Below are 22,862 nucleotides of genomic sequence, written 5' to 3' on the forward strand. Positions count from 1 at the left end.
CTAGTGAACTCAGTTCTTTGATTGCAGATCTCTAGAAGTTGATGGTGGTCTGATCTTCCAGGATCTTCAGACTGACATTATCTCTTCTATCTGGATGATGTTTGGAATGTGTCTATATTATTGGTTTCTTTAAATACATCTCCCTATGCTTTATCTAATCCAAAAACACATTGTGTAGGCTAACAGTGTACTTAAACTTTGATCAAAATGAGGCAATTTTCATAGATTAATTAACTAACAATAACTCTAAGATTTGTAGATCTCTCAGAAATTTGGGACTGATAAACCTGGAGAAAAAAACAAATCTGGGGAGTAAATCTGACCATGGGGCTTTTAGATTTACAGCTACTGTCTCTTTCTTTCCCCTTTGTCTTCTTTCTGCCTATCTTTATTCCTTTCATTCTACCTCAGTAAGATATGACCTTAAAGGTCCTTCATTACTGACATTAGTCTACTTACTATTCAAGGCCCTTTTTCTAATACTTTCCTTTTATATACCCCAGAGGGGTAATCAAGACAAGAGGTTTGGAATGGAATTTAGACAATTGAGACTGACTCTCAGAGATTAGCATGACACTCCAGCAGCAGCATAATAAGAAACTTCTCACCCAAACTGTTGGATAATGCATGTTGTCAACTCCCATCTGTTCTGTTCACCATATCATGAATTAAAGTTGATTTGAAGGTGAGGTTAGAATTTTTCCCTGAACCCAGAATTCATAATTATAACTCTGAAAATAGCCAGTGCATCAGTCTAAAATTCTCCTTGTTTCTTAATTGAGCCATCCTTTTTTTTTTTTTTAATTTTAATATTTATTTTTTTAGTTATCGGCGGACACAACATCTTTGTTTGTATGTGGTGCTGAGGATTGAACCCGGGCCGCACGCATGCCAGGCTAGCGCGCTACCACTTGAGCCACATCCCCAGCCCCTCCTATTTTCTTATATACACCAATAATGATTCCCAGGAAGAATATTTTCTGTTCATCGCCTATTTAATCCTTTACTAGACAACTCAATATCACTTCCTCTGCAAATCCTTTTCTGGCCCCACCCTGCAGTGGTTGCATTTTAACACCAGTGCACTAGGCAGGAATTATGGTCAAAATTATCCTCGGAAATCCTTTAGGAAGGGACAACCTAGGAGACAGCTATATTGTTCTCTTGTTATTCAGCAGAGTCAGTTTTTCTCCAACATGGCAACAAATCACTTTTTAAAAAAAATATTTTTAGGGCTGGGGATGTGGCTTAAGCAGTAGCGCGCTTGCCTGGCATGCGTGGGGCCCGGGTTCGATCCTCAGCACCACATACAAAGATGTTGTGTCCGCCGAAAACTAAAATGTAAATAAAATATTTATTTATTTTATTTTTATTAAAGAGAGAGAGACAGAACTTTAATATTTATTTTTTAGTTTTTGGCAGACACAACATCTTTGTTTGCATGTGGTGCTGAGGATCGAACCCAGGCCACACGCAGGCCAGGCAAGCGCGCTACCGCTTGAGCCACATCCCCAGCCCCGAATATTAAAAAAAAAAAAAATTTTTAGTTGTAGATGGACACAATGGAATTGGCTGTCTATGGACTGATACCTTTGAAACCATGAGACCCCAAATAAACTAACTTTTCCTCCTCTATTTTTTTTTTTTTTTGGTATAGGGGATTGAATCCAGGAGCACTCAAACACTGAGCCACATCCCCAGCCCTATTCTGTATTTTATTTAAAGATAGGGTTCTCACTGAGTTGCTTAGCCCCTCACTTTTGCTGAGACTGGCTTTGAACTTTGATTCTCCTGCCTCAGCCTCCTGAGCCGCTGGGATTACAGGTGTGTACCACTGTGCCCAGCCTAAAATTATTCTTGTCAGGTCTTTTAGTTAGAACAGAAAAAAAAAATGACTAAAACACTCACATTTGAGTAATTAATGCAGGAATGCCCTGGGCTGCATATTTTTCTTATGCAAAGGACCAGCACAGGCCAGCCTATATCTATGGCACAGTCCACAGCACAGCACTTTCCTTTCAATACCTCTGGTCACACCTCTTCAGCATGGATCCTAAGGCAGTAGCTCTGACCACCCTCCCTTCTTTTCTCATCCACTTCCATTCCTTTCCTACTTAGCTGCTTATGGTCTTCAGTCTGACAAGTGAGCACTACAATCCCAGATTCCACCTATCCCCACTGGAAACTGACCCTAGAGTCTTGTGCATGGTAGGCAAGCATTCTACCTTGAAGCCTCATCCCTAGAGACATTTTTAACTATCTCTATATTCCATCTTCCCCCACGACACACACAAGTAGAAGATGGGCCCTACTGAATAAAGAGCCAATCCTTGCAGGATAATTTCAATATAGTTCTCTATCTTTATTAATAACACCACTGCACACATGAGGGAAACAGTGTTTTTCTGGAAAAAAAACTGGAGTTCATCACATTTCAGATGTGGAGGTAAACCCTGATGTGGGCAAGGGACTCTGGCAGTCAGAGCAGCTGCAGTAGGGCTCAGAGGAGCAATCCCTCCTCGTGGCAGGTTTTTGGGCAAGGATCATCCCTTCCAGGTCCTTCACTTTGTTTTCCACCATCTGAAGTTTTTTCAGAATTTTTTCTTGCAGACCCAAGGACAGGAAGAAATTACTACTGTTTTGATTCTGACCATTCCCTTCTGGGTTGGCTAGCAAAGCCTGAAAAAAATCTGAGCCCTTCTTGTAAAGTTGGTAGAGTGTGATTATAAACAGCAATATTTTCTAAAACAAAACAACAGAATTTGAGTGTTATTTGTTCACTCATGTCAAATGCCAGTTTACTATAAATACAAAAGGTCTAATAGTAACAGTTATACCTCATTCCTATGCCAGAACTTTCATTTAACAAAACATTTTCACATCTATTTAATCTTTTGAATATTACTACAAATTGAAGCGGTAGGCAGTTTTTCAGACCACTATATTTTGGAAGTATTTTTGCATTTATTTAATGAAGATTAATAAACCAGGTACAGTGGTACACACCTATAATCCCAACTACTTGGGAGGCCTAGGCAGGAGGGTTACAAGTTCAAGGCCAGCCTCAGCAATTTAGTGAGGGCCTAAGCAATTTAGAGAGAACCTGTCTCAAAATAAAAAATAAAGGACTGAGAATGTGGCTCAGTGGGTAAGCACCCAGGATTTAATCTCTAGTACCAAAGTAAATAAAAAGGGCTAGGGATGTAGTTCAGTAGGTAGCTTGAGTAGCACATGTGAGGCCCTGGGTTCAATCCCCAGGTATCAAAAAAATATTATATGTAGTAAGCAATGTTATTAACTTGCTGAAATTTGCCACATGCCAGACTCTGTGCTAGAAGTCACTTTGCCTATGCATGACCTATATTTATGCAGAAAAAAACCCTGGATAACTATTTAGATATCTTCAAATTTAGACCCTTTCATTGTTCAAGGTCCATATTGGAAACAGTATAAAACCAGGACTAAATTAATCCAGGAATTTTCACTTCCAAGTATAGTGGTCTGAAAAGCTAGATTTCCTGGTCATAAGTTTGTTTTAATATGCTAAGACAGATTCCTGCTGGGATGGGAATAAAATCAATCACTTTTTTTTTTGTTGTTGTTAAAATAACTAGCCCTGCTTATTGAATATTGCATATGCTAAGCTTTAATCTGCACAACAATCCTATGAGGGAAGTACTGCTAGTTAAGGAAAAAGGTGCTTAGAGGTTAAGTGATTACTCTCAGGTTACAGAACAAGTGATTCAATAGAAACTGAGGCCTAAGCAGTCTGAGTCCAGAGCCACAACATTAACTACTCTGTAATACCATTACTACCCCACTGCTTAAAAAAAAAAAAAAAAAAAAAAATGGCTGAGGTGTCTGAAGACCTGCAAGATCCTCTTTCAGACTGAGCTAAACCCAGAATTAGAGTTTGTTTCCTTTTGCTCCTTCCCTCCCTTCCTTCCAGTTGAACCCAGGGGTGCTTTATCACATCCCCACCCCCTTTTATTTTTTTGAGGCAGTGTCTCTCTATTAAGTTTTTGAGGCTAGCCTTGAACTTGCAAATTTACAATCCTCCTGCCTCAGCCTCTGGAGTTGTGGGATTATCAGTACACACCACTGTGCCCAGTAAGTTTGTTTTCTTATTTGGTTCTTCTATTAACTAACTGAATATGTGTGTACACATATACTCTCTTCTGTTGAAAGTCAGTTGGATTGCATTCAATGACATTTTGGAGAACTTAATTTGGAATCCTAAAAATTGGGTTCAAATCTCAGTTTTGTCAGCTCTAATGACATGAACTTGAGCAGGTGATAACCAAGTTACATCACCTACAAAATGGAGGTGATAATCCCTGGCCTGGCTACCATGCAGGGTTTTGAGAGGTTGCTGGACCTATTGGTGCACATTTGTAAATCCCAGCTACTCTAGAGGCTGAGGCAGGAAGATTTCAAGTTTTGGGCAAGCCTTGACAACTTGGCCAGATTATATATATATATATATCCTATATAGATGATGAAGAGAAATAGGGCTGGAGATGTAGCTCAGTGGTAGAATGTCCTTGGATTCAATCCCCAGTACTGCAAATAAAGTGAATGCTACAAAATTATCCCGTAAAAACTTCTGTATTTATCAAGTAAACCACTATTTAAGAAAGTCCTCTGTAGGGCTGGGGCTGAGCTCAGTGATACAGCACTTGCCTAGCACATATGAGGCACTGGGTTTGATCCTTAGCACTGCATAAAAATAATAAAATAAAGGCATGCTGTCCATCTACAACTACAAAAACATTTTTTTTTAAAGTCCTCTTTAAATCCCGTCTCCTTTTACTTCTATTGAACATCAATGCACTTTAGTTTCCTCATTTGTCATGTGAAAATAACCTCTATCCATTTCATATTAACTATTGGGATTCCCAAAACACTTTATTATTAACAAGAAATTATTAAACAGAAGAATGTAAAATCCTGAATGTTTCTCACAATCCCAGCTAGTTAAATTCCTATTCCCTCAAAGAGCCCCTATATATGGATGGAGGCTTATCTTGTTAAAACAGAATAATAAAAAACATTGTGATGACTTTATATACTTCCTTATCAGTTAAAGAGCACTGTCATAGTAAGAACAGAAATACCCAAGATCCTGGTTATCCTACAATGTTTATTCTATAACATAGTAGGCACTCAAAGATAAATAAGTGATCAAATAAGTTTATGAATTTGTTTGGTCTATTTTATGACAGCAGACAAGCAAAAGATCATTGTAAGAAAAGAACATTTTATGTTCAAAACCCAGAGGTGGAGATTTTCCAGGATAACTTAGTTTCTACCATCTTGATACATGGGTTCACACTTGATCGTCTACATGGTCTTAAATAAAGCTAGGTGGCAGCAACATGGGAGAAACAATCAAAATTCAATTTATAACTATTTAAATTTCTCTGTAACAAAAGAGTACAACCTGAATTGACCGAACACTTCGTTTCCATAAGACAATTAATCCTACTGCCAACAAAATTAAAAAGCAAATCCTCAGGGCGATTTGCACAGCCGGAGCAAGATTTTCTAGTAGCCCCAAATTTGTTTGCTGAGGCACATTGGTCTCTCCCAGAAAAGTTGCTTGTAGCCAATTCCATATTGTGCCGAGAGAGAGAGAATCTAAGAGGTTGTCCCAAGTAGAAGATGAAGGTGAAGATGGTGTCATTTTAATACAGCTTCAGGAACTACATGTGCAGAGGCTTCAGGAATTTAGACTGAGTTAGGGAGAGTGATCTGGGAGCCCAAATGTTCTGGAGTCATTGTGAGCTGTGCTTTGTGATGTCACTGTTCCAAAGGTCAGATCCTTCTCACTCAAAATCAGGCACTAGCCTGTGTTTTCAGTTTATTCTATCGCTTCCTTTCATCTTTGGCTAGTCGCAGCACTCTTGGATATAATTTTCTGCAGTGATGGAAATATTTTATATTTGCCTTGTCCAATGTGGTAGCCACCCTTCACTTCAAATATGGGTAGTGGCCAGGTGTGGTGGCATACATTAGGGACTGTAACCCTGGTCATTCTCCAGGTTGAGGCAGGAGGACTATAAATTCTAAGCCCACCTCAGCAACTTAGTGAGAGTCTGTCTCAAAATAAACAAAAAATACTGGGAATGTGGCTGAGTAGTAAAAAGCCCTGGGTTGAATCCCAGTGCATAAACACATACATAAATGTGGGTTGTGTTGCAAAGGAACTAAATCTTATATTTTAATTTTAATTAAATTTAAATTGTCACATGGAGCTCATGGCTACTCTCTTGGACAGTGTAGATGGAGAACATTTCCAACAATTCCTTGAAATGAATGGCAGTTATTTCTCACATGATGTGAGAAAACTGGAAATTTGAGAAGATAGGATTTAGAAAGGGCTTTCTTTAAAAGTGAGTAGTTTACTTTGTAAATGTGGAAGGCAGTTACTACTGGATCATTTTGTAGCTTTTCATTCTTTTCAAGTCACTATAATTTATTTATTTATTTATTATTTTTTTTTTTGAAAATGGCTAGTTGCATACTGGGCTATATAGAATCAAAGACTTTCTTTTTTTTTTTTTTTCATTTAATATTTATTTTTTAGTATTTGGCAGACACAACATCTTTGTCTGCATGTGGTGCTGAGGATCGAACCCGGGCCGCACGCATGCCAAGCGAGCGCGCTACCGCTTGAGCCACATCCCCAGCCCCAGATCACTATAATTTAGAAATTGTGATTTTTAAGAAGGGTTTTCATATATTTGAGACTCATTTGCATACCTATTTACAGATGAGGGATCCCACCTTCACAAGATTTTTATTAGGAACAAATGGCATAATTTTATAAAATATTTTGTAAGCAATTGCTTGCTACACTGTAACCTGCATGATGGGTTATCAAATCAATGATTTATTGACTAGTACCTAACAACTCAGCAAGATGGTGGGAAGATATTAAGTGGATGTCCTGTTCCCAAAAAACTTTCATGAAAAAACAATTCACAAGTAAATATCATCTAAATTGTTAGATCAGATTATAAAGACAGAATTCAGAAAAGTTTGCAATGAGAGGAGGGGCACAATAAATGAAAAAGGATGTTATGACAAATTTAAAAAAATATTATCTGATACATGAGTTGGAGAACTAGATACCACAGGCTTTAATGTGTTCATTCTAGCTGAGAGAAAGAACAGGAATAGAAGAGCCTCATGGAGAGGGAACCACTCCATTCTGTACCTGCAGGAATAAAAGGAGCCATGGAAGTTGCTTGAGTCAGCAGAGGTGCATCAGAAAAAGGTGTCTAGGATGCTGTTGGAGATGGAGTGCTTGTCAGAAAGAAATGATTGACTGATTTAGGAATGACTGCTATTAATGTTAAACCCACAGCCCACCAGCAGTTCAAAAACTATTAAAGAATGGTATCCAGAAACTTTTTGAATAAAGATAGGATTATGATAACTGAAATATTTCACAAGACTCCCTATATTAGATTAGATAAGCACCTTATACTTCCAGCACACCTATATCCATTTGTGCAATTTGGGGCTTAACATCTGTTTTCCCTGACTATTGTCAATCCAACACAGGAACCAACCATATATCCACTTTATTGACTAATGTATCCCTAGTGCTTGGCACATAATAGGCATTTGAACATTTAAAAAATATATTTTTAGTTGTAGATGTACACAATCCCTTTATTTATTTATATGTGGTGAAGACAAACCCAATGACTCAGATGTGCTAGGCAAGTGCTCTATCACTGAGCTACAGCTCCAGCCCACTTGAACATTTTTGCAAATATATTTATAGGAAAAACTGTTCATTCATCAAGTGGTTATTAATGTATTTTACTATTTGTTTAGACAGAAGCATTACAGAGTAGCTGTTAAGATAAGCCTTGGGAACTGAGGATGCTCAGTGGTGGAATGCTTGCCTAATCCCCAGCAATGCCCTCCCACCCCGTGCCTTTGAAGTATAATGGATCTGGGTTTGAATTTTAGCTCTTTTTCTCTTTTTGCTTACTTGGGCAAGTTATGTAACCTAAGCCTCAATATCTTCATTTGCAAAGTGACAATAATTCCTATCTTGCAGAGCCTGTAAAAAGGATTATATAACTTGTGTGAAAAGAACCATGTCACACATATAGGTAAGGGCTACTATTACTGTAACATTTATGACTAAATAAAAGGTATGGTAAGTCTCCAAAGCATAAGGTGCCTCAAAGAAAATCTGGCTCAAAAAAATCATTAAGTTTTTGATTTCTTTTCAACACATGAACACATTTAACAATAAACTTAAACACCATCTATGCAGGCATCTCAGCACACCCCTAGAGTGTCATCCACCCATGCACCACTCAGCAGTCTTTAATATCACACCTTCCTAACTTAACAGCTACTTTCAAGCCTTCAATAGGTTCTTCACTGCCTTTCAAATAAAATCCTATGAAGAACATGGCTAGGGGCTGGGGATGTGGCTCAAGTGGTAGCACGCTCGCCTGGCATGCGTGCGGCCCGGGTTCAATCCTCAGCACCACATACAAACAAAGATGTTGTGTCCGCCAAAAACTGAAAAATATTGAAATTCTCTCTCTTTAAAAAAAAAAAAAGAACATGGCTATAGGACACTAAAATTTCTTTTTTCTATTTAGCTATCCAAACTTCTCTCCTTTGCCTCTCCCATTTATTCTTCCAACTACAGTCATAGTATTCTTGTTAATGCCTCTAACAGTCAAAGCTGTTGCACCACAAACCCACCACCGCTCCAGGATTGAACCTAGCAATATACTACAACTGAGCTCCAGTCCTTTGAGACAGGGTCTAAATTGCCTATGCTGGCAGTGAACTTGTGATCCACCTGGCTCAACCAGCCCTGAATAACTAGGATTAGAGGCATGTGTCACTTTGCTAAGAGGATTACCTTTACATTACCTGGCTATCCATCAATAGATATTGATTCTTCGTTTGTCTAAATACGATGTTCTCAAGGAAATTTTGCTGTTTTTTTTTTTTTTGGTCCTCAATTTTAGGGTGCTTTTAAAAAAATTTTTTTTTTTTTTTTTTTAGTTGTAGTTGGACACAATATCTTTATTTATTTTTATGTGGTGCTGAGGATCGAACCCAGGGCCTCTCATGTGCTAGGTGAGCATTCTACTGCTGAGCCACAATCCCAGCCCTTGGGGTGCTTTTTTTTTTTTTTTTTAGGTGAAGGTGGACACAACACAATGTCTTTATTTTTATGTGGTGCTGAGGATTGAACCCGGGTCCTGCCTGTGCTAGGCGAGTGCTATACCGCTGAGTCACAATCCCAGCCCTTTGGGGTGCTTTTTTTAAAAAAATTGTTTTTAGTTGTGGATGGCACAATACCTTTATTATTTTTTAATGTGGTGCTGAGGATCAAACCCAATGCCTCACACATGCTAGGCAAGTGCCCTACCACTGAGCAACAACCCTAGCCCTCAATGTTAGCTTTTTTATGGTACAACTTTAATTATCTGTATTATTTTGCTTAATATCAGGCTTCCCTACTAGAGTCTGATGTGTATGATACAGGAAGCTTACACCCTGTTCTATACTCAATCAGAAGCTAGCAGATGGCATATGCTTAGTAAATACATGGTTTCTTGTTAACTATTCATATAACTTTCCTAGGTCTCTAGTCCTTTTTCTACACCTCCTAGCTAAATCTGCCAAATATTTGTTTGCAGGGTTTTTTCGTTTTTTGCAATGCTAAGGATTGACTGTAACCTTCAACATGCTATTCATCTTGCCCCTCTACCACTGAGTCACAACCTAAACCTCATTTATAGGTTTTATAATCTCCTGCCTATTCCATTTACCTTTCTTTCTCAAAGGGGTTCGGACCTCCAAATGCAGTCTGTCAAAAATATTTATTCTTGAAGGTGTAGACCAAGTAGGTCACACTAGGCCAGACTTTCTACATGACAGCTTACATATTAATCAGTAGTATGATGACAGGAGGCATCATTTTGGGGGTGGAAAGGAACCACCTTTCTGATTTTCATGTTTCTTTTACAAAGAAAGCAAACTTGACTTTTTCACAGGTTACATCTTAGTCAGAAACAATATGCACAAGTTTTCCATTTCTATACTTAAATGAAGAAATGTCAGCACTGGATTTATGAGGTGATGTGCATGACCTGGCTTTCATCTATGCTTGGAACTTTAGTTTCACCATTCACTTTCATAAATAATACTCAGTTTAATTATGGAAAAGTGGTATTTTGGGTACTTCAATACCTTTTACCTGTTTTTCTTTCTCATTAGTGTCCCTCCAGGCTAGCATTCTAGTCAAGAGATCAGAAACTGAGCTTCTTCTATTGGTGTCACTAAAACTCAACATGACCAAACTCAAGTTTTCCATGCTCTTCCCAAATACCCACTCATCTCTTTGTATTCCCATCTTATTGGTTTCATCACTGCCAAATCTTAAGTTTTTCTCAAATCCTTTTCTTCACCCTTCAAGTCCCAACAATCTTGTCTTTTTACATATTTTGTTTCATCTACTCTTCCCTTTGCTAGAATTTCTGATTACTTCAACAGTCATATTACCTCCTATCCTGTTCTTTGAACTTCAAATCACACTTGAATTTCAAGTCATCTATAAATTAATTTGAATGTGTACTTAACATCCTTCAAAGGTTCTCAGTTGCTTATAGACTCAAGCCCAAACTCTTCAATGTTCACAGGTTCCTACTTATCTCTACAATAAGTATCAGCCCTTTTACTGCTAGTATATCAAATTATTTGTAATTCCCTGGAAACAGGCCTTTGAATTTACTGTGCCCTTCACATTCTGCTTAGCATACTCTTTCCTTTCTACTGGTCAACCTCTGAACTTCTTCCTCTGGGAGCTATCTTGAATCCCAGAGCTAATTACTCTCTCAGAATTTTCTACAAAAAGTCAAGGGTCATTCAAAAAGAACCTTGATCTGATGATCTGGTTAACAAAAAAAATTACTGGAGTAAAATATGAGTGCACATTCCAGGAAACACAAGTGCAATTCCAGTTTATATGTGACATGAAAACTCATTATGAGTAAACCAGAAATGGGTGAAAAATTGTAATTTATTGAAACTCAACTCAAAAAATATAAGATGCTGTAGTGTACAATATATTACACAAAGCACCCTTGGGTGCACATTCAAGTCAAGTAAGAACTCCATATCCCTTTCCCTAGCCCTCCCACCCTGGGACCGTAGTATTTGTTTCATATACAATCATGCACACTTAATTTGAAAAAGGAAGCCCCAGTATATTTTGATGTATTAATTAGCACCAAACAAGAGTACAGTTCCGTTTTTTTTTTTTAATAAACAAACAAACAAAAAACCCAATCAATAAACCAACTGGAGAGCTAATGGACTCAGCCAATACTGCTGACATAGATATTATACATTCATGTAAATACACAGCCTATTCTACCCTAAACAACGGTGTGGCTGGTTCTCAGCCTTTGTTCATGTTGGCAATTGTCCCCATGTTGCAGTGATGGAGCCAGTCTGTTTCTGAAACAAAATTGTTATTTAGGAACTTCCTACACAAAGCTCATCTGTCTTTTTTGTTGGAAACAAGTCTAAAATTGGTGTGGAAAACTTCGATCTTTCAAGGACTACCACTGGCCGAAGATAATGAAGCTGTTTTAAGGCAAGCTCTCCACAGTCTGTTAATGCTTTGTCCAATACAACCCTCAGGTTTTCCAAAGAAGGAACTGTTGTTGTTTCAGCTACTATTAATGGTGGGATTGCAGTCAAGTTCTCATGAACTGTAGAGTCACTGGAAGAATGAGGTATGTCAACTTCAGGGTCGTTGTTATTAACTATATTATTTGTCGTAACATCCCCTGTTAAGTCATTACTGGGTGGTGAAGAATTACTTAATGTTAAGTGCTCTGAAGACTCCCAATCATCAAAATCATCCTCTTTCTCTTCACTTTCCTGAATAAATTTCAGAAATGAAGATTCAAATCCCATAGGTTTGTAAGCCTTCAAATCAAATGACCTGGGCTGTGAATGTTTCCTAAAACTCTCTTTTGGGACATGGGTTGAATTTTTTACAGTGTTTTCTTGCCCTGAACTGTGCTGCCCAGTTTCTTCATCTTTGATCCTTGGTAAAGGCAGCTGGAAACTTGGGAAATAAGTCCCACTTTCAGTCCCACTGGGATTAGATATGGAATTTTCTATTTTACAGGGAGGAGACTGAACTATATTACATTGTTCCAGAGAAGTGGTTTCTGAACTATGGTTACATTTCAAAGTTCCTCTGTAGAGCAGAGCGTCTGTATCAAATGCTGGGTTGCTTTCTGCACACCCTTTCTGACCACTATCCCTTTCACCTGGATGAGAAGAATCAGTGTTCTGGAGGGGTGCCTTACTGTCACCCAGGGAATGGCTGTGCTTCATGTGCTCTGATTCACAGCTTATATTTTCTTCTTTCTTTATACAGAGCTCTGTTTCAGAAGGAGGCTCCTCCTTTATTTTGGTACCGTACTTAACACAAACAACAAGGTTTTCCATCTGTTGCTCTAAATAGGCACTGCTCATCTGATGAGTACGTTTGTAATGCCTCACTATGCTGCTCTCCAATTTTACCACAGATAAACATCCCTGAACCATGCAGGGGTACTGTGTGTGCTCAGACTGTTCTACACACATATGGAGGGCTTCAGCTCTTGTTTTAAAACTAATTGGAGCTTTCTTTTCTTTGATTAAACCACATTTTTTAGATTTAGCATTAAATGACCTCCTGGTAGTTTGATGTTCGTGCCCCTGTGTGTGAGCTGTTTGACATACCTTTTCACTTCTTAGTAGCTTTTCATTTGTTACTTTTTGGCTTCTGAATAGATCATCATAATAGTCCTTATGTCTGTAATATACATGTTGTGAGTAATTACTTCGATGGGTGAAAATCTGGCCACAACCATTAAGATCACAATGAATTTCATAATCTGAATGTATTTCTCCTTCAATATTATGCTGTTCCATCAAGTGGTGTTTCAACTTGCTGAATGTATAAAAAACAGCAGGGCATTGAGGCTGGTTACAGGAAAACCTTGCTACAGATTCATTTTCAGAAAGTACTTTAGGCTCTTCAATATGGTCTAGGTTATGAGAGTCACTACAGTGCTTAGCAAGAGCTTTGGAACACAGGAAACGTTTGTTACATTCCTTATATTTGCAAGCAAATATCTTTTTACATTTTACAAGTTCCCTTTTGGTTCTTGCTTTGTCTTTTTCTAAACATAATTGTTCTTTGTTGTACTGATGTACAGTTCTGTAATGGCGAATTAAGCCTTTTAGATTAGTGAATGAAGAATTGCAAGTTTTATGGATACAATGGAATGGTTTATGGTATTTATTCAAAATATAGCACAGGTTTCCTTTAGCAACAGTTCGCCTGCTACCTCTTCCCTCTCTTCCTTCTCCTTCTTCTCTATGGCTGCCTATTGGTGATGAGATATCAGATGTTTTACTTTCTGTTTCTTCACAAGATGACTCCAAATCTGTTTCTGAACTGCATTCATCCTTTTTAGAATGACAACGTGGCTTCTCAGAGTTGCTGCTGGGATCACCTCCAAGTTCTGTAGAACAATCACCTTTCAACCTATCTACTGAGCATGGGCCTTCATGATCGTATTTTTCATTGTCTAAAAGTTTGTGAGTTGCTCTGTCACTGCCAATTTGATGTTTATTTTTATAATGAATCCTAAGGTGTGTTTTTCTTGTAAATGACCTTTGGCAAATATGACACTGGAATGGGGAATACCGATGTTGAAACATTGTTAGCTGAAGGACTTTTTCTTTTGAATAATTATGCTTTTTAAGATAATGCATTAACAAAGCTTCTCTGGTCACAAATTCATATTTGCATCCTTGAAGCTCGCAGAAAAAAGGCTTAGCCGCCAACTGTGCAAGGTACTGACTTGGCACATTTTCATCTTGATTCTGAAAATTAAGGTCTGAGATAGTAGATGAAACCGATTGAAGAGACTTAGCACCACTGGATGGGTACCCCTGCAATGACCCTGAGAAAGATCCATGTGCTATTGAGTTTTTCAAGCTTAAATGTTTCAAACGTAACAGAAGTTCCAACATAGTATCTTCTGTACATGGCCTTTTAGAAGCACAAATAGAAGCTTCTGAGGAATAACCTTGAGGCTCTCGCTTACATTTAATATGAATATTGTGATCTAGACCTTCATCTGGGGAGTCACTGTTTGTATCTGAACTAGGTTTAGGATCTACATCAAACTTTGTCTGATTATGTTCATTACCCAAACAGGGAAAGAGATCTTCTGTCTTTATCTTTTTGGGTTTGAAATGGTATGGATGTACCTTCCGCAGATGCTTCTGCATCCCTCTTGCATTTTTGTATGTGGAACTGCAGCCATCAAAACCACAGGTAAACTTAGTCCCATCAAAACAAACTGCCATACTGGAACATTTTTCTTTCAAATTGGAAGGCACAAATACCTTCTCATGAGATAATAATATGTCCTGCATGGTTTCAGAGTGATCCAATGTGTCAATTAACTCTTCATTTAATGAAGCTGAAGAACTGTGACTTAACTGATCACTAGAATTACTGTCACTGTTTTCTTTCAGATTTTCTGCAGTTTCTGTATCTATCTGAGAACTAGCTGTTCCTGCACAGAAAAGAAGATCTTCAGGTAAATGTGATCTATCAGTTTGGTCGAGTAGATGGTGCTGAGCAACACAATCTTGTTTTTCACCTGCCACAGACTCCTCAAGTTTCACTGATTTCTTTATGTCTCCATTTGAACCTTCAACATTATGCATTGAGAGGTGATTCTGGTATTCAATTTTGGAATAATAGAACTTTTTGCAGCCAAGAACGTTGCAAGTGTAAGATGCATCCCTAAAATGTTGTGCTTCATGATGGTAAAGCTGTCCCAAGTCACTGAAAACAATATTACAGCCATTTAATTCACATTTATAACGAAGATCATCATGTTTTTGTTTATGATTAAGTAGTTCATTCACGGATCCAAACCTAGCATAACAGTCTATAGACACACACATATAAGGTTGGGGACCACAATGCACTTGTTCATGTTCTCGCAGGTGAAAAGCAGACATGAAATGCCGTCGACAATAAGTACACTTCTCTCTTCTATTTTTCATATCCAAGTAGTGCTTGGCATTTTCATCATTATTTTGGTGTTCAGCTTTAAGATGCACGCTTAAGTATTTAAATTGTTTAAACACACGGGAACAGTCTGTCCCGGGACATGGGTACAAGTCTCTGTCTTGCAGGTGGCAATCTTCTAATTTGCTGAATGTGACATATTCATGAGATTCTCCTTTGGCTTGTTCATTCTGCTCCAGGGTTGCAGAGGGGCTCTTGGGACAAATACTCTTTTGAGAGCCTTTCAAAAGCAATTTCTTTCTAGAGCGTTCCCTTCTGCTTGGTGGCATTTTAACATGTTCCATTACATGAGGAACAAATATTTCTTTTCTCTTGAACTTTCTAATACAAACTGGACAGGTGTAAATTCCATCTTCCATATGCATTTTAGAATGATGAAGAATCCGGGCCTCTATACATTCCCGCTTACATAACAAACAGAAAAACTTATACTGAAGCCACCTCTGGTATCTTTCAGAAGAGCCAATGGGTTTTTTGTCTCTTTTCTCCTTATGCTGATCTGTCAAATCTCTTCTTCTATATTGTTTATCTTCTTTACCTTCATCATAGTCACTGAGAAATGACTCTAAAACATCTGTGTCATTAATTGACATTTCATAGCCACTTAAATCATCATCAGAATCTGAGGCTTCTTGTCCTAGGAGTTGGTGGCAGTGTCGTTTTAAAGTTTTCCAGTCCCAAAATTCAGGATCAAAAGGCCAGTGGGCTTTTAAAGCTAATAACAACTCACATCGAAGAGAATTTGGAACGGGTGCATTTTCTTCATCAAATTTTTGATCTGGCTGCAAATATAGTTCTTCCAACATATTAAATCCATCCAAACTGGGTTCAATTAAGAATTCTGTAAGCTGACAGGCTCGTCTAACTTCCAAATCCTCTGGTAAAAGACAGGAAATTGTTTTACAAACTGATGCCTTCATTTCCTCATCCTCACTTGACCTGAGTTGAAGAGCTCTGACACATAATAAAATTGACACCCCAAGACCAGCATCTTGTGCCTGTAAGAAAAAGAGGGAAGAAAAGTTATTGTTAAATATATAGAGAGATTCAATTCATCCCCATTAATAAGCTATTTTAGGTCTTAAAATCTTTATAGAGTTTTTAAATTTCATCTTAAATATTTGTCCATGCAAATTACATTTAGATCCTTCTTGTTTCAAGAAGCAAAGTACTGGATTAGAAAGATGTTACAACCATGAACAATAATGATATATATTTATGGAATATCCAATTATACATGGCATAGTATATTAAAGCATTCCCTGGGGCTGTAGCTCAGTGGCACAGCACTTTTCTAGCACATGTGAAGCACTGGGTTAATCCTTAGCACCATGTTGGGAAAAAAAAAAAAGCAAAAGCAAATAAAATAAAGGCATGCTGTCCATCTACAATTACCAAATAAATAAATAGTTTATTTTTTTTTTTAAAAAAGCAGTCCCTAACGCTCAAGATAATTATCTATATGCCAGGTGATGTATAAACAATAAATACCAATGAATTCAAAGGAATACAGGACAAATAAGGATTTAAAGAATGATGGTAAGTTGGGTAAAAAGAACAGGGTTTAAGTAAACAAGGAAGAGGAAACTTGTATAGAACTTAGTTTAAAACTGAATTCAATTTAAGGAACACCACTGTTTCATGAACACTTGGGTTTTTCAAAACCCCAAAGCTAAAATCATGATTCTTTTCTATTTTCTCCTAAAAAAATTTAGTACTTCACAGACATAGGTGAACCAAATCTCAGTTTTCCATGGAAAAAATATCAGGAATTAGAAAAATATTTCTATCATAGCAAATTCTCAGAACTAGTCAAAAATCAGGAAGATGATCTTGTCTGAGATAAAGATTAGTGATTACAAAATAATTCTGTATCTGAGAGCTGAAATGGAATGTGAGAATACCTGAGAAAAGAAGTGAGATATGTGAAAGATGGTTTAGAACGTGGTGAGTAAAAGTACAGACCTTAAAGGCAGAATCTGATGTCTTTGAACCTGATTTACTACAAGGGATGAATTTCTCAACTCCCTTTATCTTCCTTACCCTCTCTTTTCTTCACTGGTAAATTAACAAAAGTGGTAGAATTAGGTTGTTATAAAAATGAAATGACAATATAAAATGATTGCTACAATGCTGGCACATAGCGAGTACTCAACAGAATACCATGTAAAGTAACAATAAATTCCACTATTAAACAGTAAACAATTTGATAAGCAATTATTCTGCATTGAGCATCATTCTAAATACTGGAAACATATATACTATTAATTAACAGAATCCTAATTATTATAGGCACTTGTTCTAAATAAAGTCTTTTGCATACTTTATCCTCATCTGTAAATAAAGAACCCAAGGCTTGGGAGGTTAAAATGTCCAATGGCAATACCAGCTAGTGCGCAGAGGAGCAAGGATTTAAACATATAGCATGCTTCCAGGGCTGGAAGTCCTAATCACTTTTATTATATACTGGCTCCAATCTTAACTGACTTGGCTATATTCCATGTGCCCTTGATACAAATATGCCAAGCCACTCTTGTTCTGGGAACTTCCTGGTTTAAAATCCAACAATTTCTTTGTGTCCACAAATTTCTTCAAAATTCAGCTCCATATTTCATATCCTGATTCTAATTTATTCACCACTCCTTTAGCCATTAAGTTCTTGGTACATCTGTTCAGAGGTATAATGGTATTTCTAGTTATTTTTTTTTAATGTTAGAAATTTCACAAATTTTACCATCTCAACCATATTAGGATGTTTAAGAAAGAATGGAAATTCAGTGCAGTTTGCTTCATACAGTCTTCCAAAAGGAGTTAAGTAATAATCACTTGGTGAGAGCCTGTGAATTATCTTAAGATTTACCTGACTTTCTTCACATCTTCTATGCTCTTACTTATAAATGACAACCTTACATCACATTATGCTATTAAATCAAGAGATCCAAGCTGGGCATGGTGGTACACACCTGAAATCCCAGCAGCTTGGGAGGCTGAGGCAGAAGGATCACAAATTCAAAGCCAGCCTCAGCAACTTAGTGAGGCCCTAAGCAACTCACTGAGACCCTGTCTCTAAATAAAATATAAAAAAGGGCTGGAGATGTGGCTCAGTGGTTAAGTGCCCCCAAGTTCAATCCCCAGTACCAAACAAACAAAAAACACAATCCATCCATCCATCCATCCATCCATCCATCCATCCATCCATAGTCTAGCCCAAACTGCTGTGAATGAGCATATGGTCCTTACAAATCACATCTCTCTCCTTTTCAGCTTCTTTATTATTAAGAAAGGATTAAACTAGACAAAGTCATATTTCCTAAAATAGTAATACCACAATATATTTCATCAAAAATGAAAACATATTAAATGGTCATATTAAACTAGGTCCAAGATGACCCCCTTTCTTATATCTACTTCAAAACAACCATACAGTAGTACTTCAGATTAGACAAAGGGGAATGACAGGAAGAGAGGGGAGATGGGAATAGGAAAGACAGGAGAATGATTTGACCAGTGTAACTCCAAATCATGTACAATGTAAAGAATGGGAAGTTATACTCCATGTGTGTATAATATGTCAAAATACATTCTATTGTCATGTATAACTAAAAATAAAAAAACTTAAAAAAACCCAACAACCACATCTAACATTCATTTTGCCACACTAATTTTAAAGTTCTAGATATACTCATGATACTGAAAAGTTATCCTTTCCACTTATGACTTTCTTAAATCACAGAATCAAAGTTTAATAACTCTCTAAATTTAAATCTCCAAATGATGGTCTGGCTTAAGCTCTTTATTTATAGAAAACTAGAGCCCAGAAAATAAAAAGGCACTATATTAAGGTTGTTTCTATTATGCATGGTTTCTTTCTGCAAGAAACTAAATATCCATACAGGATTTTCAGCATCATTAACCTCATCCATCCCAAGTCTGTCTTTTGTTATTGTTGTTTATTGGTATCAGGATTGAACCCGGGGCACTTAACCACTTACCCACATCCCTAGTCCAAAATTTTTAAATTTTGAGGCAGGGTCTCACTAAGTTACTTAGGCTGGTCTTGAACTTGCAATCCTCTTGTCTCAACTTCCCAAGTTGCTGGGATTACAGGCATGCACCACTGTGCCTGGCTCAATTTTCCCTTTTTTAGAGACAGGGTCTCACTTATGCTACCCAGAATGGTTTTGAACTCTCAATCCTTCTGCCTTAGACTGAGCAGTTGAAATGGCAGGTGCACACCACAGCATCCAGTGTGGAGTCTCAATTTGAAAGGGATTCTCTACTCACTCCTCTTTGGCCTACCAATTCATATCTCATCTACCCTTTACACTTTCAGTTTCTTGTGGTAAGCAGAATTATAAATTATAAAATGATTCCTAGTAGACTCTCACTTTTATATAATCTCTTCCCCTTAAGCATGAGTTCAATTTGTAAATATACAGTTTCTAGGAATCAACAAGAGATTTTGGTTGATAACCAGAAAGAAAAGAGGAACCTACAACTAAAAGGAACTGAATTCTGTCAACAAAAATGATCTTGGAAATGGATTTTTCATAGAGCTTCTCATAAGAACTTACCTTAGCTGACACCTTGATTTTAGCCTTGTGATACTCTGAGATGAGAACATTTTTACCCTTTCCTGTCTTCAGTGGAGAAGACCAGATCAACATATTTTTAAGTAAAGGATAGGATATGGAACATTACATTGGGGAGGGGGAATGGATTATCAAAGATACAACTGTGCTTTGACTTTAATAAAAATACTTCTTGGATGTAACCAAATAAATAATTCATAAACATAAAATCATGAACCTTTATAGATATGGTCATATTAAAAGCTCAGACATGAGCAGACATGAAAAAGCGGGGGCGGGAGGGAAGTATAACAACTCTTATCCCAAACCCTTATGAGAATAAATTGTGTTTAGGACGTTTCATTTTATTTTAGAAAACACACCTTTCCTCAAAATATCTAACTTATCTCCTATTTGTTTGTACAGAAGTTTATAACTTGTATAAAAAATAGATTATTTTGGAACTATTCTAGTATGTTAAAATCTAGAGTACCACTTCATTAACAGGGCAGTAAAAAAACAATTATTTTTTTTCATTTATAATACTAAGTTAATTAGCAAGCAGACCTGCCTATATAAAATATGCAGTATTATTCTAGGAAAAGACACAGGAAACATAATCTTCCCTTCCCCTAGGGAACATGGTCTTCATTTCAAATTACTACTTTCCATTAAAGAAATCAGCAACAAAGAACCTATGGATTCCTAAGAGACAATATGCAGAAACAGCTAGACATAGCCAATTCCATAATTTTATTAAACTTCATTATCACTCATCTCTTCTCTCTAGCCACAACTGACATAGAAAGTATACATTACTCACTTCAGTCTGTATAACTCTAATCAAGCAAAACAAATGCTGCTGTGTTTTAGCTATGACACCAAACTGGCGACAGCGCTCCAAAAAAGTATCTAAAGAAGGGTCAATTCTTCTTTGCAGTTTACTCCAGAAGAGAGTCAGCTCCCTATAAAAGAAAAAAATGTTAAAGCACTTAAAGCAACTGGTATTTGCTATCCCACTCCTAAAAACCTCCTAAATTTGTAACATTAAGAATCCTCCCTGAAAATTCCAATTTCTTCCTTTTTTGTTTAGAGAAAAACAAAATCAATGAAAGACTACTTCCTTTATGATGGCATATAAAATCTATTTATTTATATTCCACCTTGTTCTAAAAGGTCTTTCTTTGTAACATTGGTAATTAATTATACTGACTGAATTAAATGCTGTCCTATGAGGCAAGCATCATTAGACTATACTACCAATGAAATCTATAGAATTAATAAATATTCAATGGGCACACTTCTATACTGATCTTATTTTGTGTCTTTCCTGCTCTAAAATGTCATGATGCTACTTAAGCTAATAAAACTATGTAGCCAAGTGCAGCAGCACATGCCTGTAATCCCAGAATCTCTGGAGGCTGTGACAGGAGGATCTCAAGTTCAAAGCCAGCCTCAGAAATAACCAGGTGCTAAGCAACTCAGTGGTTGAGTGCCCATGAGTTCAATTCCCAGTACAAAAAAAAAAAAAAAAGAAAAGAAAAAGAAAAACTTATGTAAAAAGGCACTCCAAGAAATGGCTAAAATACAGGAATCTTAAAATAAATATTCATTATGAAAAAAAGGAAAGCTTGAAGAGAATACATTAGATAGAAACATTTAATGGATAATGTTTTAGGAAATGCTAAAGCAAAAGCATGTGAAAATTAAAAGCCACCAAGGACAGAAATGTTAATGTAAAATATGAGTTCAAGAAAAGACAATAGCAAAAAAAGCATGCTATTACTCAAAAAAGAAAGTAGCTCTTTGAAGTAAAACTTAAAATGGATGCTATATATTATTTGAGTTTTTTTAAATAAAAAAGCTCATCTTGTTTTCATAAGTCAGTTTAAAAACACAGATATGTTTATTATCTTGCAATTAACACAGATTATTCTTTTTCTTTGTTTTTGCAGTATTGGGGATTGAACCCAGGGTGTTCTACCATTGAGTTAGTTCCAGTCCCATTTATTTATTTATTTGTCTATGGTACCAGGGATTGAACCCAGGGACCCTTAAAAGACTGAGCCACATCTGCAGCCCCTTTTTATATTTTATCAGAGACAGGGTCTACTTTTCTTACATTCTGGAAGTTGCTCAGAAAACACACCAAGTCCCAGTTTTGTCCAAATTGAAGAGTCTTTATTTAGCCGGCTGGCTGGTGACTGCCTCCCACAGGACCCATAACCGTCTCTGCAAGGAACAGCCCCAAACCTGAGCACTTTAGGATATTTAAAGGCAAAAACTACAAAAACCACAACCAGGTTCCAGGTTGACATAGCTGCAAGCAAGCAGGTACAGAAGCTGAATTGGGCAGTTAGAGACAATGCAATGGATACATTGGTATTTCTCACGGGACTTTCCAGGTTGGCATAAGCAGCAAGCAAGCAGAAGGGAAGTGGGTGAAAATGACCCTAGTTCAGTACAAGTTAGAGAATGGTTACTGATGTCTAAACAATCTCTGACAAGGTACACTGCCTAAGAAAAATGGAAAATCAAAGAGAAGAACAATTTTACATTGTATAAGAGTTGCTATTTTGTGTTCAAATATCTATTAATGGGTACATGGACGGGGCTTTCACATGAGAGAAGCATTTCTTACATGATATGGAGTTTCAGGGTAAAATGGAGTCTGTTTGGTCATTGCCCATACAGCCTGGCCCATAACAATAATATCTAATGAATAACATTAAAATGCCTTTAAATGTGTCTTATAACTAGAAATAAAAATTGAAATAGGACAGCTTTGAAAATAGCCACTAGTCAGGCAAACTGAGATGATTATTTTTATACTCACAAGATTGCTTTATTCAGATTTAAGTATCTTAACAGAAAAGTTCTGAGAATAGTGCAAAATTATAAAAAACAATGGAAATGAAGAATTATATATATGCTCAGAGAGAAAAAGGAGTATCTTTCAAAATATAAGAGCCTAAAATGCTTAATTTGGAATAAATCAAGCCCCATTCTGATTTACTATTTAAAAAAAAAAGTATTTGAGAGACGTAAGTTTTCAACCTAACTTTCACCACTTTAGCAGATTTGCCCAACTTTAAACTTGTACCTAGTCAGTG

At 37.0% G+C, this 22,862-nt stretch overlaps 2 protein-coding genes across 3 annotated transcripts in view; both read right to left on the reverse strand.

Annotated features, from left to right (window-relative positions):
• Window positions 1–2,347: 2,347 nt before the first annotated feature.
• On the reverse strand, window positions 2,348–6,675 carry Tmco2 (transmembrane and coiled-coil domains 2). Its single transcript, XM_046418923.2, has 2 exons — window positions 5,444–6,675; window positions 2,348–2,742 (listed from the first exon to the last, which is right to left on the reverse strand). The coding sequence occupies exons 1-2, from the start codon at window positions 5,684–5,686 to the stop codon at window positions 2,428–2,430; spliced, it is 558 nt and encodes a 185-aa protein (XP_046274879.1). The 5' UTR covers window positions 5,687–6,675; the 3' UTR covers window positions 2,348–2,427.
• A 4,384-nt stretch (window positions 6,676–11,059) lies between these two features.
• Rlf (RLF zinc finger) overlaps window positions 11,060–22,862 on the reverse strand; it is a 72,423-nt gene continuing 60,620 nt past the window's right edge. For both annotated transcript variants that reach the window (XM_046468374.2, XM_046468375.2), the window contains 2 exons: window positions 20,573–20,714; window positions 11,060–16,176 (listed from right to left, as the gene is read on the reverse strand). In XM_046468374.2, the coding sequence (XP_046324330.1) occupies window positions 11,536–16,176; window positions 20,573–20,714 (4,783 nt within the window). In that variant the 3' untranslated portion in view covers window positions 11,060–11,535. The remainder of the gene's footprint in view (window positions 16,177–20,572; window positions 20,715–22,862) is intronic.

The sequence above is a fragment of the Marmota monax genome, unplaced genomic scaffold (genome assembly GCF_021218885.2).
Source record: "Marmota monax isolate L192 unplaced genomic scaffold, Marmota_monax_Labrador192_F-V1.1 WCK01_AAM20220418_F8-fsc00008, whole genome shotgun sequence".
NCBI lineage: Eukaryota > Metazoa > Chordata > Mammalia > Rodentia > Sciuridae > Marmota > Marmota monax.